Genomic DNA, 18,528 nt, shown 5'->3' with positions numbered 1-18,528 from the left:
TGTGATATGTCTCCCAGGGAGTGTCTTAACCATGTTGTGTTACAGTATGTTTTACATTTCTAGATGAAAACCAATCCTACACGAGATAAGAGCCCTGTACCGGGAGATGATTTCATAATGTATCCTGATCCTCAAACTGCAATCACCATAAGCTCAAAAGACACCATGAACATTACCCTCTCCAAATGCTCACTCTCTGTCTTCAGCAATCTAGCCAAGGTAGCCTCATGTTCTCAGTCAACCTCAGATAGATCTATTTTAAGTAAATGGACCTCATTATTGAACACGATTCCATATGTCAATGTGAATATTAATATGGAAATATATGTTTGCATCTACCACCTTTGAATACTTTTGAAATCGTCAACACTTTTCCAATTGTCCCAAATTCTGCCTTCCATAAGAATACAGTGATTTTAGAAATATCTACTAAATAACTCTGTTATTTTTCTCAGGCATTCTCAGAGGGTACAGCCTCAACCTTTGACTATTCTCTGAAAGAGAAGGCTCCATTCACCATTCAGAATGCTTTGGGTATACCGTTGCTCATCCAGCACAGCAGCAACTTGCGTATTGTGGACAAACCTGGGCCTGGAAAACTGCATGAAGTGGCTGTAGACCAGACCATTGACTTGACTTACTCTTTGGTCAAGCCCATATCCCGAGCAGGCCTGTCACCCCTGCAGAGGCAGGAAAGCTGTCTCTTCTTGAGCATAGGTGAGAATTGACATTCATGTCTGTGCAAAATATCACTTTTGTACCTGGTTAGTGGCCCTTTGTGTCAATAGTCCTCTAAGGGTTAACCATATTTCTTTTATGTGACAAATGGCATTTTAAAGTAATTTGAACAGGACGGTAACTTGGTGGATATCTGTGTGTGTCTCTTTCCAGTCCCCACAGGTTACAGTGAGATCTCCAGTATTCCCATCAGTAAACCCAGTAGACGGCTCTATAACATTCGAGGACCCACACATGAGGCTGTGTCAGTGCTGCTGCAGGTTGATGCCAAACAGGGTAACAAGGTCATCACTGTCAGATCTCCTCTTCAGGTAAGTTTGTTATGTGTACAGTGATAATGGGATTGGTTTTATTGTTTATTTACTATTTTCCCATATTCATTGTTTATTTTCATGAGGTTTGCTTGAATTGATATTGTACCAGCTTTTGAATTTGTTCACAGTTAAATTAATTACAGTATTGTTTTTTCTTTTTTATTTGTGTGTCGCTTTGGACAAAATAGCGTCTGCCAAATAGCATAACTGTTACTCAAAACACGTCTGTTGGAAAAACCTTCAAATAAACTGTTTTGAAAAGGATTTGAAAATGTGTCAGTTTAAATGGGTGGGAACCCTGTTTAATCCTATTAACTATTAACCCACGGAAAAGCCTTACCTTTCTCTTAATGCTAAGGTGGTAGAAGTATTCTAATCCATGTTCCAATTAAGTGAAATTGGACGCACCTGTTCTAGATACATTTGCATAAGTAATGCAATTATTCTAATGTCTGTTCAATGTTTTTTGATTTCTTTTGTCTAGATAAGAAATCATTTTTCTGTGCCTTTTGCTATCCTGAAATACTGCCCAACCAGTGGAGGCTTGGTCCATGTAGGCATCTCCCAACCAGAGAAAGAGTTACATGTCACCTTAGAGTCTTACAGGTAAGTTGAAAGACAAAGACAAGCCAGTTGTCATTATTTGGTTGTTTAAGCACACACATTTTTGCACTTCTATCATAATCTCCTATTTATGCTGCAAGTGTTCCCATCCAAGATGATGAGAGAAAGAGACAGGCAGTTAACCATGTGAAAAGGGACAGGGAGAAGACTGTGTTCCTTCCAGTGTGTTCCAGTGGGGTTAGGCTTGCAATCAGAAGATTGACAATGTGAATACTTGATGGTGTGCGCTGTACCCTTGAACAAGACATTTAAAGCAACATTATGTAGGTGTTTTTGGCAACTAAAGAGTTCCCTCTAGAGTCGCAATGTATTGCAAGCCTAACCCCACTGGAAGTAGTATATATACTTTTTTTAATCCCCTGAGGGAAATTCAGTCTCTGCATTTATTCCAATTCGTAAATTAGTGAACACACACAGCACACTGGGGACTATCCAAGTGTGACCTCCATTTTTGCCTATTAATGTCAAATGTATCCACGAAATTCATTAGCAAACAATGATGCCACCATGACACTTCAGCATTCTGAAATCCAGTTTTCTATTTCCAGCCAAAGCTGAGTTGGAACAAATTGAGTACTCCGCTGATACATGCTGTCCTAAAAGCTGTATGCTGTACCTAGTGCTGTTGCCTAAATATGACTTACCATCAACTTGTCATGTTGATCTGTTTCAACTGCAGGTGTCAGCTCTTCCTCCTTCCTGTGGGTAATTTAGAGGGTCAATACTCGCCATCGTCTACATGCATCAGCTGGAAAGAAAATGTTCACATGAGTAATGAGGTGCAGTCGGAGCTACTGTGCCCTGCTAGCAGTGCCAGTTTCCTTCCATTGGTGGTGAAAACATTTGCCATGCCTGATGACCTGACTTTTGTAGCTGGTCAAGCTGAGGAAAACTGGGACCCTGCCTACATTATTCACTTGTATCCAGCAGTGATAATCCGCAATTTCCTGCCTTATTCCATACGATACTTGCAAGAGGTAAGATACAACAGATGTATGATTATATACAGAGGTGGACATCCCAGGTTCAGAAAGTAAAAGTCCTGCCAAGTATTTTATCCAACCATTTAGGCTGCGTTTAGACTGCAGATCGGATATGCTCAATTCCGATTTTGTGCTCATATCCGATTTTTTTGATTGCATGTTTACATCTACTTTCGCCAGTGACCCAAATCCGATCATGTGTGTTGACATTTGCCAGACACTTGAAATGGCCCGCATGCGCATGGGCTAAAAGTTTCTTGTAGGGGAGAACCAGCACAATCGTAACACTTTTTTATTTTCTCAGTTCAAACTAGCTTTACACAAAGACGATAGCCTTGAGAGCAGTGAAACTTGACCAGAACAGAGTCATACATCTCTACTCCATGAAAGTTGAAACAGAATGTAACAAATATGTTGCAGTTTGTTAATAACTTAACTTAACAGTGACATGTACCTTTGTTCCAACCTACGCAGCCATTAAAAAGTGCGGTAGGCTACAGTTGTAACAGTATAGCGTCATGGTTGTAACAGTGCTAAAATCGTGAATCCTATAACATATTTTAACACAAAACACTGCTGGCTTAAACAAAAAAACATCTGTTTTCATATATAATCAACAAAAAAAGGTCCAAATGTATGACTGTTAAAAGCTAGTTGTATGAGTGATTAGCCATTGCAAACCATACGGTATTATGCTAGCTCACAATAACCTTTAAATAGGCTTATTTTGGTCCTATCGACTTGATAAAACCTGTTAATATAGTTGATGAACTGCTTATTTCTTACATGTCTGAAGCAATTGGTCCAACACTGATATTTGAAGTTGCTGTGTTAACTTTCATTGGGTGTGATCGCGGCACATAAAAATAATCCATAACTCGCAATCATAATTGCTCGCAACATGCGCGATAAAATCAGTTAATTTTGCCAGTGACGGGTGTTACAACTAACTCTTTCACTGTCTATGCAACTAACCCGCACAGGTCTAGGTCATGTTTTTTATTTTCATTTAATTGCATTTGCTGTGACTATATAAATCAAATGGCACTCATGTTAACTTGAAACAGATCGAGGGACTGACGAAATGAACGACATGTGATTGAAGTCTACACATTCAAATTTCACGAAGCAAAGTTTAACAAACAGAACTGCAGTTGCAGTTTTAAAAAATAGGCTAATAGCCTACAAATCGCGATGCTTGAATTTGGCACTTTTTTGCTTAATATCTCTGGTTGGCAGGCGCGTAGGAGTAGACCTAAGCATTGGGGGGGACAAGAATGAGTTCCGTTGCGCGCGCAATTTTTTTATATTAATAAATAAAGGGGGCGAATTATAAGTCACATAAGAGATAAACAAAACCTATTGCTGAAGTTTTAATGGCCCTCTGTAAGATGCCGCTTTGAAAATATGTATTTCAGTCTTTTTCTTAACCTATTTGGAACTGGGAAGAACATCTGCACATAGGCTGTTCAGAACACATTTCTTCCCTGAAAACGCACACAGCTAGTCTGTAGGACAACTGACTCCCCCAATGCTTCCCTTTACGTGGTTGCATAAACGTTGCTTAAATTAAAATATGTTTCTTCTTCTTGACTTTTCATATGCCATCTAAGTAAATGTTATGTCAGCTGACAGATGGATGCGCGTTTTGGGCACAATGAATGGGTTTGCCCTTAGTTTAAATGGAGACGCAGGGAGAGCGCGCTGTGGCTATTGTTACCTGTATGCAGCCAGCTCAACAAAGTAACGTGGTTAGAAGATTCCTGTATGCTGCATTGCCGTGACCATTTCCTTGTGGATTTTTCTCATTGGAATACAGCTAACGAACACGAAAGCTGAGATTGCCTTGCGCATCAGTGTTGGAACGATACTCAACAAACTGTGAGATAAACATTGTTTTTCGTGTCTGGGAGATCTCGTTGTCGTTTTTGACTGTCGGCTTCTTATGTTTATTGTTTGGACGTATGGACACTGAACTTTGAGGGGGTGTTTGTTTGTGCATTATGAAGCTTTGTGTTAATTAGTATTTGTCGGGCCTTCACCTCAGCGCGTAAGTTGCGCGCTAGGTGGCCACGAACTAACTCTTTGCTTAATTTGTGACAAAATACAGTGAGTAGCCTATTCATCTTTCATTTGTGTTTTTTCATTTGTTAGATAATGTTGCATGTTTGACGTAGTTTGTAAACAGGCATTCTGCCCGTTTATCTTAAGTCAACCGAGGCCTTCGGTTGCTCATATCCGCCCGTAACCTTATGTGCGTCGTGACAGTGTGTAGATTATAATAAGGGGCAAATTGTTACACATTTAATTTTAAAAGCATAGCCTATAATAGGATGAATAAAGTGTATGGACTTGCTAAATCCAGGTAACCAGATAATTAGGCTATGTGCCACGTCCGATTTTCGCAAGTGATAAGCCTACATTTAAAAGCGACAGCCATACGACTATATTTAGGCTATCGTAGACTACTGTATTCACCCACAATAGGCTATCCTCTTAACTATTTCGAAAAGAATGAAAGAAGGCCGTACACTAAATATTTGGACTGAGAGAGGAGCCTACATTAGCTTTCAGACACTCAAGGTGAGGAAGTGCTCCATGCTGCATTATTGAGACGGGCTTCGTTTCGGGAAACATTCTAAAACACAATGTAAAAGACCTCCGATGCGCAGCGATAGCTATAGTTATGGGGCCGTAACTCAGGAGGATATAATTGAGCTAAGTAATCAACAACATCTGTACTTTGCAGCGTTTTTCTTTCGGGAGGGGGTCCAACATTGGGGGTGTCCCGACCCCCGCGGTTCCTACGCGCCTGGGTTGTAGGCTATTTACAGTAGACCATTCATATTTGGATGGCTATAGGCCTACGATTGTAGATAATTAGGTAGGCTACAAATGTTTTATTCTCAATACATGGTCTACGGAAACATAATAGTCTATCAAAGTATCAAATAGGGCAACTTTTAACACGCTCCGAGTCCGCCAGCGCGCCCACTTGGAATTGTAACCTAACGTCACCAGGCGCAAAATTGTCACAGATTAATGACGTGTGGGACGCATTGCACTGGAATATCCGATCTGTCTGTTTAGACTGTAGACACATGCACACAAATCCGATCCATATCTGATTTAAAACCACATACGAAAGGGGCCTGTATCCGATCTGAGGAGATCGGAATTCATGTGTTTTTTTTCTGTTTACACTGTCGTGGCACAGATCGGATACGTGCCACATGAGAGCAAAAAATCGGATTTGGGTCACTTCAAACTGGCAGTGTAAACGCAGCCTTAGTAAACCAGCTCATCCTCCTAATTAACAGCCAGGTAGTTCAGATCATTAGTCATATCACCTGTGTTAAGTGCACAAGTAGAAAGAATGTATGGCTTTTACTTTCTGGAAACAGGAATGTCCGCTTCTGATTACTGTGTCAGTGCAAATGCAATAATAGAACATGTGACGTGACATTACACACATATGCATGTTAACATAGCTCTCATAGGGAATCCCTCTAAAATGCTGTTGATGTCATTTGACCCAGTTGGTCAATAATAATGCTCACACTGGTGATGAAATACATATTGCAAACAGACTTGCCGACAAACTAGATGTGCAGACTTCTAGACCACAATTAGCACTTATAAATACTAGTTAGTATGCTATTTGATGTACAGTATTTTGGTGATACAGTATACTCCACAACCAGATCTGCATTGCAGAATTGCAGAAAACAAACTACTCTAATTACATTATATGCATTATGCATAAACACTACCGTTTGTTGGAATCAGTCGGCCATCTTGAATTATTTTTTCCAGTTGAGAGCTCTGTCAGCATATTTGAATACAGACAACCTGATTGGCTGACACTTGCCGCAAGCAATATGAGTGAACCATTCAAACGCCAACCTATCAAAGTTTATTATTGTTGTCGGTAGGGATGTAGATTTATCATACTATTATAGTGTATATAACTTGGTTGTTTTTTTTTCAGTCAGTTATGATTATAACTTGTGTGTCTTCCTTTCACTCTACCCATCTGTGCTTTGTAGGGCTCAGCAGAATTTTACGAAATATCTGAAGGAAGCACGTCTGATGTCCTGAACACTCGCATCACTGGTGAAATGATGGAATTGATGTTGATTAAGTATCAGGGCCGAAACTGGAGTGGAAGGATGAAAATCCATGACGGCCTGGCAGAGTTTGTCTCTGTGAGCCTAATCTGTGAGACATCAGAGGAGCTGGTAGTGGATCTGCATGTCCATGTGACAAAAAGCAATGGAAATCTGCTGCTTTCTATCTTCAGCCCGTACTGGATCATCAACAAGACATCCCGAGTGCTGCAGTATAAAGACGAAGACATTTGTGTTAAACACCCATCAGACTTCAGAGATGTCATTCTTTTTTCATTCAAAAAGAAGAACTTCTTTAGCAAGAGCAAGGTGAGCAGTTCTCTAATGTTACTCATAAGATTCCTTGAGTTTATTGAAACAGCTTTGACATGCCTTCACCAGCAGTACAGGTAATTAAAATAGTTAGATCCTGTTTAGCCACTCTGTGTAATGAAAAAAAAGAAACCTTTATAAAGCTTAAAATGTTTATATTGGCTTTTACCGTTACCAGAGTTTCAGATGAGTGGTTCTCAGTTGTCTCCACCGACACAACCAAAGCACAATGCCAAGTGATGAAATTAATTTCCTCACCTGTTATGTTGCAGTTGCAGCTCAGCGTGTCCACAAGCGCCTGGTCTGATGCCTTCTCTCTTGACACTGTTGGAAGTTATGGCTGTGTCCGATGTCCTGACAAGAATGTCGACTACTTGGTAGGACATTTGTGGTATTATTTCTTAGATATCATGTCAACAACCTCTTAATTCTATCTGTAAAACAATCAGTGTTGTTTATGTTATGTTGCACTCAGCCAAGCAGCAAGGATGTGTACCCACTCTGTTTCTTCTTTATTCTTATTTATTTATTTCTGTACCATATATACAGTGTATATCATTCTTCTGGATTATTTGCGGGAAAACAAGAGTGGCCAAATAAGCTTCCAGATACCTATCACACTATTATCACTGCATCCTCACCAGACACTTAAAAAACAAAGAAAAAGGCGCTGGGGAGTAAGCCTGGGTGTTCCCATGCTGCCTTGGGGAGTAGGTCATTGTGAATGAAGGGGTAGTCTGCACAGTCAAATCCTGTTTACTTTTTCTTCAACATTGCTGTCAACAGCGATTAAGAAATGTATTGAACACAGAACTTTGCTTTCCTATCATTTTTATGAGCTGTTAACCTTAGTAAAAGTGACACTATGATGCTGTTTTCTCAGTGTTTATGTATGTGTGATTTTTGCAGGTTGGTGTTTGTATCCAGATGAGTAGTTTCAATCTGAGCCGAATAGTCGTCATGACTCCATTCTACATGCTGGCAAATCAGAGCGGTTTAGAACTAGAGGTGGGGGAAGTGCCAAGTGAGAACCACTCCTCTAAGGAACGATGGCATTTCATTGGATCCAAAGAGGTATTACTGTATAATGTGGTATTGTTATGCTTTGATGGTGTATAGTATCCTTTTTGACTTCATACTATCATGTTTAAACTTGTTATTGTATGTGTTCTAAGTGTATACCGCTTTGGCCAGAACTGAGCACCAGTAAACTCTGTGTGAGAGTGGTGGGATCTGAGATCACCTCGAAGTCTTTCTACTTCAACAAACAGGACAATGGCACACTGCTCAGTATTGATGAGGTGAGGAAATGGTGATGAATATATTAAATGATGACACAGTCTTAAACACAGGTCTTCCTTCAAGAGTATATAACGTATACACGTGTCTTATAACATACTCCAACTATTATTTCAAGGGATTAAATTGTTACATTGTCCCCGGAGCAATTTGGGATTACAGTAAGTGCCTTGCTCAAGGGCACAACGGTGGTAGCCGGGAATTTAACTCACAACTTTCTGGCTACTACACGGCACGCTATCCCAGCTCCTTAAACACTACACCGCCACCGCCCCAGTTTAGTTGTAGCTTCTTACTGGTCACTCCACATATATAGACATTCTAGATATGTAGTTGTGGTCTGCAGTATAATGGCCAGCCAATTACATGAAATGACTAGCCTAAAAATCTAGACGCCCCTAGCGGCAGCAAATCTAATTTTCTGCCGGGGCAGTCTAGCAAAGCAGAAACCACCGAACCAATCACATCGTATAGAGTCGGTGGGTGGCCTTACAGTAGCATAATGATGACTGACATGCACCCAGATGTTGCGACGGTTACGCATCCTGCTACTTTAAAACAAGAAGATGATTTGTTTAGCGTTATCCTATTGCGTCGAGAGGGAGTGTTTTTCTCATTAAACTTCCTGCATTGTGGTACATTTTAAATTAGGCAATGTGACTTGTTAGCTTTGTTCTGACTTTAATTTCCTTTTTAATTTGACTGTATAGTAGGATATTGAGTAGGGTCACAGCTCTGATCACTATGACACACAATTCTTATTTGTTCTCTCTCTAGTATGGAGGCCTCCTTGTTGATGTCAATATCTTGGATCACTCAACAGTCGTCAGCTTCTCTGATTACTATGAAGGCTCTGCTCCTGCCCTGCTGATCAATCACACATCCAGAGTCAGCATTCAGTTTCAGCAAAGGTTAGTAACTTGTCCCTTAAATTTCTTTTTGACTCAGTCTTGACATTCATTTTTCATGTCAGATTAATGACAAGCATCTGAAATATATCAATATACCCAAAATACACACTTGATCTGTGCACACTTTTTCCTGTATGAAAGCTAAGCTATACATTTATGTTTTTGTTTCTGTATTGTTTTAGTGGATGCAAAGAACATCATGAGCTCAGGTCAGGCGAAGTGCAACATTTTGCATGGGATGACCCTTCAGGGGTTCGTAAACTGAGATGGAGCTTCAGTGAACAACAGGGGGAGCTGGACTTGGTGAAGGTACGTATACAGTACCTGCGTGGGTGACCTGTGGAGGGTTATTGTGAGTTTTTTTTTTTTCTAACGTTTTTCTATCTCTAGTTCTTGTTTTAGTGTGCTGCTATTAGCTGTTTAAGGTGTTGTGCTATAATACTTTCCTACAGGATGAATACGGTTCCTTTGCAATGGACGACGATTGCCATGTGCACTGGGTGAGCTTCCTTGACGGGCGGCAGCGCGTGCTGCTCTTTACGGAGGATGTTGCCGTGGTAGCTAAGGCACGACAGGCTGAGGAGCTGGAGCAGTTCCAGCAAGAGATCACCGTGTCTCTCCAGAATCTGGGGCTCTCACTGATCAACAACAAGAACAAGAGAGAAATTGCCTATGTTGGCATCACCAGGTACAGTACATGCAGATTTGGCAGTCAGTATATGAAGGCATAAACAAGATTACTATACACATTCTCTTGGTACTTCCAACAATTGCTTGATCTCTGTTCTACTAGATTTTCAACATCTACCTTAATTTGCATTGAAAGTGAATTTTCCTTTATTTTCTATTTCAATTCTTCAGTAAGTACAGTAGGTTCCAAAACGTACAGGTGCATCTCAAAAATGAGATAATCGTGAAAACGTCTATTACCCTGCCTTGAATTAAAGGCCAGGAAACTGTTGCCATTAAATAATAAATTGTTGAGTATAAAATGTTATTGTAAAAGAATAATTGACACTGTCCAGTCATAATCAGATGAGTGAAATATGTGAGTTAAATGCAAGTTGAGACTATTGTTGTCATACCAAGTAAAATGCTCATTTAAAATGCACATTTCAAAAGCCAGCAGAAACTGGGAAAGGAAGTGTCTGTATGTGTCTAAATGTTTCTATGTGTTTTTATGTTCACCGCAGCTCTGGAGTGGTGTGGGAGATGAAGCCAAAGAACAGATGGAAGTCATTCAACCATAAAAACATCAGCTTGCTGGAGAAAGCATATCAAAAGTACCTCTCATCAACTAAGGAGCCTTGCTGGGTGAAAGTAGAAACCAATTTAGAGGTAAAGACATTACAAGCACAACGACTACCCTAGCAGCACCCTAGCAACCACCCTAGCAACATCCTACCGTAGCAACCACTTTGCATGCACTGGTCTTTCCTTCAGGAAATGCTTGTGTAGGTAACTTCTGGAAAGTATAAATTGCACAAAAAATACAAAAAATACATAGCTCCAGTGTCCTTTTCGAGACCTACTGTATGTGACAAAATTTGAACTAAGTTTCTATGTTAAGCGGTTTAAGTTCCGTTAGAAAATCCTGGAAGAAAAAGAAAAAGCTACCAAATAACAGTACAATGCATTACTCCGCACGCACAGTAATAGGAAGTAGAAACCACTGGATAACCCACTGTAACACTAACACTCCCCCTCTTCCTCCTCTTCCTGCTACTACTACTACTACTACTACTACTACTACAGTAATTTCCTGTGTTTTAGCCCCAGGACAGTGTTTTGTGCAAGTTAAAAGAAATAAAACCATATTAATACGATATAAAAATATTAGCCTCTGTGTATTAACCTCATAGCTGAAGAAATGTATCAAAATCAATGTAAAAGCTGCAGCTAATAATTGGGATATTACGGTACTACTACTTCTACGAAATATTTTGCACTGTCTGTTATACAGCTACTTAATGTGTGTTCATAGTTGATTTGCAGTGAGATATGTTGCTAGCTGTCTACAAGTTTACACCCAACTGATTGTCATGTTCTTTTTTGCGGAAGGTCAATTTTGGAAGGTTGCAGATGCGTCAGCCTTACTCCTGTTCAATTCGGAGGAATTCTCTGGCCGGGATTCAAGTCGAATACAAACAGTCAAAGCACCAGAGGAGTCTGAGGGCCCAACTTCATTGGTTACAGGTAAACACACATGCACCATACAACAATGCAACAACAGTACAACAATAATTAATCATGTAGCTTAAGTCACACAGCTTCAGCATTGTGGAAGTTGCGCAATGTTGTTCTTCCCAAGCTTTCTTATTATCATTATTAGCCATATTATAATTTGTATTCCCCTTCACCTGTTCTTTTGCACCACAGCTGTGCCCCTTCAGAGGGAGCTTAATCAAATCATTCTTTGTTATTTCATTCCACTATGTTCACATCTATAATATACAATATTAGTAGCTGTTAAGTATAGTAGGAATTCAAGCCATGTTCATAAGTGATGCAATATTAATAATACAGTTTAAAAAAATAAATCAAGAATCAAATTTAAGCATGACTTGATAATTGAAAAGTAAACTGGAATAAAGTGACGCCCCTACTAAGCCATTATTTCTACAACAGCTGAATTATTAATTAATCATTGGATGGTAAAATAATTGCGAAGGACTGTCACGGTTACAGGTGGATAACCAGCTCCCTGGTGCCATTTTCCCTGTCGTCTTCCATCCTGTGCCGCCACCGAAGTCTTTGACACTGGACTCAGGTAAACCCTTTACAGACAAGCAAACACCTCTTAGTGAATATTTGTTTAATTTTATGTGTAATGTTTAAGAAAATACGATGGTTTCACCTTTTTAAAATAATTATGGGAATGAATGTCTAATTTCAGTGCACCTGCAGAGTGGAATATTTACTATTCCTTTGTGTGTTTTCTTTAATTTGTCATAGAGCCAAAGGCATTCATTGATGCCAGCATTATCATCAGATTTAATGAGCACAGCCAAGTCATGCAGTTCAAGTGAGTCTGCTTGTCATTCCATGACATCTCTCTCTTTCTCTCTCTCTCTCTCTCTCTCTCTCTCTCTCTTTCTTTCTTTCTTTCTTTCTTTCTTTCTTTCTCTCTCACTCACATTCACATACAATAAAAGCTGAAGAAATAAATGTCACTCACATCAATCAATGATTGCAGGTACTTCATGGCCCTTGTCCAGGAGATGGCAGTGAAGCTTGATCAGGGTTTCTTAGGGGCACTCTTCTCTCTGTTCACTCCCTCTGTTGACAACCAGTTCAGTAAAAAGCAGGTACGTATGACTCCTGTATGTATGTGGATGTTTGTATACTGTCTTTGCATGATTTGGCTAAACATGTATTTGTATTTTCCACCACAGCTCATTGTGAAAGATGTAGACACACTGCAGGAGCAGCTGATGGAAACATCTAGAACAGACAGCTCAGGCCTCAGCTTCTTTGAACATTTTCACATCTCCCCAATAAAAGTAAGTTCAATTTACTCTCTGTAACAGTTCACTAAGGACTATGGGAACTGATCAATAGTCCAGTTCAGTCAGTCATTTATAACTATGACCACCTCAGTATATGTCTTATTGTTCACCGCTCTCTTCTTGGAGGATTTCCAAACCTTATCTTGGGACAGAGGATGATATGCACAACCCAATAATTTGAGATTTGTCTTTATGATTTTGGCTTTTGACTAAACCATGTGAAAGGTTTATCAGGGGAGCTACACCAGGCGCGTAACTGAGGCGTTCCGTTCTTGACGCGTAAAATCCATTTTAGAAGACTGGTCTATTTTTTTTAAAATGTACGCGCCACTGTCGCATCTGGTGTAGCTACTTCCAATGATTATAGTGATTATTAACTGCTACAGCATACGCTTTGCAAATGGAGTGCTTCAGTTACACGCCTGGTGTAGCTCCCCTGATAGCCTTAGCCAGTTAGCATCCCCCTGTAAGTATAATTGTTGTGTGCATTTTTCTGCCCTTTTGTGTGCGTCCCACAGCTACACCTCAGCCTGTCTCTGGGCTCCAGCGGAGACGAGGCAGAGGAACAGGAAATGGTAGCTGTCCAGTCACTGAATTTGCTACTTAAGAGTTTTGGAGCAACCCTCACTGATGTGGATGATCTAATTTTTAAGTAAGTATCTCTTCAACAATGCATTATAGATAAAGCTGCCAGATTTTTATTATCAATAATTCAGGGGATTTTCCCCCTGAAGCCTGCATTAAGCAAGTTATATTGATTCATTGGCCATTATTAGGAGAGGCAGACATCTCTTTTATAAGGTCTCACAGTTGATGGTGTATGCCAGAGTGAAAACCGAGTCACAAGAATGAGAGAATTTAATTGAAATGTTTTAATTATGTTATGTACTATAGATGGTGAACTATCCAAATACTAAACAATTTCATGTTAAGAAACATTACAATTACATTTCACCATTTGTGTATACAGGTTTGCTCAGACTGGTGAATGCTCCTGCTGTACATCTTACTTTTTAGAGATCCAGCCTCTCTGGGATGCTTTTTTTCATACCCAATAGTGTTGCCAGTTGCCCTAATTAGTTTTGAAACATTCCTCCTTTTGTTTTCTTTATCATTTAACTCGGTGTGCATTTGCACACACAATGCTTGCTACAGCTTTTAATAGCATGACTGTGTATTCATTAAGCCAACTGTGCATTCACAAACCAAAACCAAAAATAAGCACCATAAGCAGTCTTAAGGGCAGGTGAGCTTGTTTACCTAATTCCTCTTTTTCATTCCTACACTTTTAGACTTGCATACTTTGAAGTCCGCTTCCAGTTCTACCGCAAGGACAAGTTGATGTCAGCGGTCATTCGGCATTACTCTGAGCAGGTGATGATTCATCTTGCTTGATTAATGCACTACAGAACTTTTAGCCGCTTTCTCCTCTGTGTATAGACGCAAGTTCTTTTTTTACCTGTATCGTTAAAGGTGTGAAAGCGGTAAGAAAAATATACCTGTTGGTTTCGTTTGGACTGGGATATGTCCCAGAGATGTGTAGACATGGTCCAAAGTCTTGTCCCCTCTAGAGGGGCATGATGCATTTTGATTATTGGTCACTATAAGTAGATAGCAGTCCAAAAAATTATTGACACATATCTGAACTGTGCATCAAGCCCTGCAGTGTGAGGAACTTTTTTGAAAATGTCTGTACATTTTAAAGAGATTTGGGTAGATGCAAATGTTGATCCATGTTTTCTATCCATGTTCTTTAGTTCCTGAAGCAGATGTATGTATTGGTGTTGGGACTGGATGTGCTGGGCAATCCTTTTGGTCTAATCAGAGGCTTGTCAGAGGGAGTGGAGGCCTTCTTTTATGAACCATTCCAGGTGAGTGAGTGCGTGTGCGTGCGTGCGTGCGTGCGTGCGTGCGTGTGTGTGCGTGCGTGTTTGTATGTGTACGTGTATGCTGCTTGTGTGTACGCATATTCACAATCTTGTATGTTGGAAAAGGGAGCTGTACAGGGACCAGAAGAATTTGCAGAGGGCTTTGCCATTGGAGTACGCAGTCTTCTGGGACACACAGTGGGTAAGAGGCACATTTACGTTTATTCATTATCATTATCACCCAAAGCGACGTGTATACAGTATGTGACTTATATTACAAGTTGCTGTGGACAACTGAAGTGCATCCAAATTCGCAAAGATAGGAGAACTTTTGCGAACGTAGAGATAGATGTGCATGTGTGTGTGTATGCTTTTAGGAGGAGCAGCAGGAATGGTATCACGGATTACTGGCTCTGTGGGTAAAGGGTTGGCAGCAATCACCATGGACAAAGAATACCAGCAGAAACGCCGAGAGGAGAGAAACAGACCTCCCAAAGATTTTGGAGAAAGCCTTGCCAAAGGAGGGAAGGGTTTTTTGAAGGTACACAAGATTTACATCTCTGCATGACTGAATGTCTTCACTACCAGTCTAGCGTACTGTGTCTTCTCCTTTGGATAGTACTGAAAAGGTTACCCATGGCAATTACCGTGTTGAAACAAATAATAAGATGCCGTTGGGTCTTGTATACAATGCATTAATGGCCTGTGCAGACTACACAATTTTTTTGTCTTTCATGAATATCTTTTACGATTGACCATGTCAGACTAGGCGATCAGAGAGCCACAATCTTGCCGCGGCTTGGTCGCAAGAGTGGCTACATTACAAGATTGTATTGTAGCCTTCTCGTCGTGTGTCGTCACAGTGTCAGTGTCAACATGGGAGTCGTAGGAGATTCCCCCAAAATTCGGACATGCTAGACTTTTGGTCGTAACGTCGTAGAATGTCGCAGACAATAAATCGTGGGTCGTTGAACATGTCACATTACAAGACGCTTCCTCCTTCGAACATCGTTCCTGACTTTGAATATTCGGACACGGCAATGGAAATTTGTCGGCCACGACACAATCGTGGCAAAATCGGGCTGTAGTCTGCACAGGCCATAAGGAAATGCCAGAATCAGAGTCATCAGCGAAACAAAAAATAGCCAATTTCTTGAAATCCTCTTCTCAGGCACTGTGCTATATACAACACACTTCCTGTTGTTGTTGATGCAATACACTGTTTGAAATCTCATGAATCGATCCCTGTGAACCTTTTACTGATGAGTTTTGTCTCATCTGTAACATAAGAATGAAAATTATCTGAAAAACTGTGCCATCTTAATGATAGCGAATTATTATGACGAGACAACAATGACAAGCGAAAGGAGATTGTGCTGCAACCTAAGCAGTACCTGTGGCTAAGATGGCGGATCCACTAACTTTTCATTTCCCTAGTGTAGGAACTTGAGAATGACCGAGAATGCCTGGCTACAGAACTTAAAATGTACCAGTCCTGTGCTGGCCCAGGTCGGGCAACCTTTAGCAGCCCATTGTTTAGGTAGCCAATTATTGGCTACAGTGTCAAATTCTGTTCAACGAAGATGTCTTTGAGAAGCATTTAAATCATTCTGGATTCATGGAAGTATTTATTATATGTATTCCTTTTTCCAGGGTGTGGTTGGGGGTGTGACTGGAATTGTCACCAAGCCTGTTGAAGGTAAGCATCATTAATCAACTCTACACTAAGCATCATTAATCTACATCTTGCCACTTTTTAAGGTATGCTTTTATCAGGCAACTTGTTTTAGTATTTCTAGAGTTTTCAGGATGAGACGTCTTAAAAGAAGTCAAACTCGTATTAATTTAAGTAAAATTAATTATTTGAACTATGATGAAATTCAGTTAAAAGTGCATGTGGAATTTCTTTTTTATTCTGTCAGGTGCAAAGAAAGAGGGCGCAGCTGGCTTCTTCAAGGGCATTGGAAAAGGACTGGTAGGCGTTGTTGCCAGACCAACTGGAGGCATTGTAGATATGGCCAGCACCACCTTTCAGGGCATTCAAAGGTATGAGAATGATGAGAAAGACTTGAAAAGATAAAAAATCAACCATGGGAAGTGTCTTTCCTCTCTTTTCACTGTATTGTAATGTATGTATCTTGTTAGCTTTGTCTTGTTCAATGTTGTCTTGTGTATGTGGCTAATTTATTCTGTCATATGTCCTTTAAATAGTATGTGCAAAGTAGTTATGTATTCAGTGAGTAATTGCTCAAAACACAACTATGTGAGTGGCAACAGGTGAGTAATGCATCGTGGTTAACAGGGGCATGTGCATCATGCTTTTTTGTTCTGCTTGTGTCATGACCAGAGAGAGTATGTGAATCCAAGGAACAAATATGATAAATAACATCTATCTTTATAACAATGCTGCCCTTATCTCTAAACCCCATCGGCAGGGCAGAGCCTTTAAGAATTGATATTGGAGTTCCATGTCAACAGAAACCATGAACTGATGGGGGGGGGGGGGGGGGGGGTTCAGTTGCATAGAACTTTAGGCTGAGGGGAGCATTTGAATCATTCATTCATTTGGGTTCACTGACAATAAGCATCAGTGATTTGACATCCTGTAGAAGTAGCTTCTTACATTACTTTTTATCTGAGATATAATAGCTCCCATGCATTTATTTTTAAGCAGTTTGCAGTTAGGCAGCTAAAGCAAAAGCATGTGTCTTTGCACGATGTACAGAACTTAAAACAATAAAATTACAATATTATCTAGAAGTGTAACAGTACCGGTACATATAATTCATAGTTCTGTTTATTCCATCGTTTAGACATCATGGTTTGTGGCAATGGAAAAAAGAGGGAAAGAAATGCATATTGCTAGGTTGTGGAGCCAGTTCTAACTTCATTGCCCAAGAAAAAATCTCCAGCCAGAATTCTGGGGTATTCTCACTGTATTCTGCTGTATTCATGTGTTACTCCTGTGTGTAGTTTACGACGGGGTAGGGGTCCATACTTTGTCGAACGCCGTGTCTTAACAGGATCTCAGCGAGCGATTGTCAATGTTGCCTGTCTACGCTGAATCTGTTAAATATGCTCTTCTATTGCGTCACAGGCTTCCATATTTCTCATTCAAAATAGTAGAGCAAAGCAAGCAACAAAAAGAAAATACAAACAGGGTGTCCGACAGAAATTCTCTGAAAATGTTGCGTTGCATCGTGCTTGGAGTCAGGACACTCCAGTTGAAAATAATGTGATTACGCAGATTTTATCGCTAATGTTCGCTCGCATCGCGTCCGGTTAGGACAAGGTGTAACACTAAAAGCCTGACCAGATGTAGACAGATGTAGATGAGGCCTAGGCCTGTGCCTGTTTACCGTCAAGAGGGTCCTGTTGCCCTGTATCTCGCGAATTTCAGTGATAACATGGACCGAAGGAGATAGCATGTTGGTCTGTAGCCTATGTCTATAATTTTCCATCTGGTCAGTGCCAGTTTTGTGCAATGCTTGGCACCTGCCACGTTGGCGTGATTTATGTTCGTATGTTTTCGTATAACAGGCTTGGTCTTAGGTTTTGACTCTGAGACGGATCGAGGAAGCGAATTGAGGAGCATCTTCTGTTGGGATGCTCAGCAGCCGCTTCTAATAGCAATCAACTGTTTGACTCTGTGCAGTTTTACTCTCCGAGACTTAGCCTGTGCTCTGTTATTAATTTGTTGTACCATCTACAATAAATTATCTAATTGCCGATCCTGTTTTAGCCGTCAATCTTTACTGGCCATCTTCAATTCAGACATTAGAACTAAAACAACGCAACAACCAGAGAATCTAACACTGGCTTGGCCATGTAAACCTTTTT

The 18,528-nt window shown here is 40.3% G+C and overlaps 1 protein-coding gene across 2 annotated transcripts in view; it reads left to right on the top strand.

Annotated features, from left to right (window-relative positions):
- Nucleotides 1–18,528, top strand: part of vps13c (vacuolar protein sorting 13 homolog C) — an 81,173-nt gene that overhangs the window by 51,196 nt on the left and 11,449 nt on the right. For both annotated transcript variants that reach the window (XM_062549526.1, XM_062549525.1), the window contains 25 exons: nucleotides 64–219; nucleotides 456–717; nucleotides 892–1,049; nucleotides 1,537–1,658; nucleotides 2,356–2,653; nucleotides 6,709–7,098; nucleotides 7,374–7,478; nucleotides 8,011–8,175; nucleotides 8,277–8,402; nucleotides 9,178–9,311; nucleotides 9,494–9,620; nucleotides 9,764–9,999; nucleotides 10,505–10,649; nucleotides 11,373–11,507; nucleotides 12,000–12,081; nucleotides 12,267–12,336; nucleotides 12,508–12,619; nucleotides 12,707–12,814; nucleotides 13,339–13,472; nucleotides 14,113–14,194; nucleotides 14,578–14,691; nucleotides 14,815–14,890; nucleotides 15,066–15,229; nucleotides 16,342–16,387; nucleotides 16,611–16,734. In XM_062549526.1, coding sequence (XP_062405510.1) covers nucleotides 64–219; nucleotides 456–717; nucleotides 892–1,049; nucleotides 1,537–1,658; nucleotides 2,356–2,653; nucleotides 6,709–7,098; nucleotides 7,374–7,478; nucleotides 8,011–8,175; nucleotides 8,277–8,402; nucleotides 9,178–9,311; nucleotides 9,494–9,620; nucleotides 9,764–9,999; nucleotides 10,505–10,649; nucleotides 11,373–11,507; nucleotides 12,000–12,081; nucleotides 12,267–12,336; nucleotides 12,508–12,619; nucleotides 12,707–12,814; nucleotides 13,339–13,472; nucleotides 14,113–14,194; nucleotides 14,578–14,691; nucleotides 14,815–14,890; nucleotides 15,066–15,229; nucleotides 16,342–16,387; nucleotides 16,611–16,734 — 3,671 coding nt within the window. The remainder of the gene's footprint in view (nucleotides 1–63; nucleotides 220–455; nucleotides 718–891; nucleotides 1,050–1,536; nucleotides 1,659–2,355; nucleotides 2,654–6,708; nucleotides 7,099–7,373; nucleotides 7,479–8,010; nucleotides 8,176–8,276; nucleotides 8,403–9,177; nucleotides 9,312–9,493; nucleotides 9,621–9,763; nucleotides 10,000–10,504; nucleotides 10,650–11,372; nucleotides 11,508–11,999; nucleotides 12,082–12,266; nucleotides 12,337–12,507; nucleotides 12,620–12,706; nucleotides 12,815–13,338; nucleotides 13,473–14,112; nucleotides 14,195–14,577; nucleotides 14,692–14,814; nucleotides 14,891–15,065; nucleotides 15,230–16,341; nucleotides 16,388–16,610; nucleotides 16,735–18,528) is intronic.

The sequence above is a fragment of the Sardina pilchardus genome, chromosome 11 (genome assembly GCF_963854185.1).
Source record: "Sardina pilchardus chromosome 11, fSarPil1.1, whole genome shotgun sequence".
In the NCBI taxonomy this organism is placed as follows: Eukaryota; Metazoa; Chordata; class Actinopteri; order Clupeiformes; family Clupeidae; genus Sardina; species Sardina pilchardus.
The sequence above is the reverse complement of the archived record's forward strand: the minus strand, read 5'-3'. Positions and strand labels throughout refer to the sequence as shown.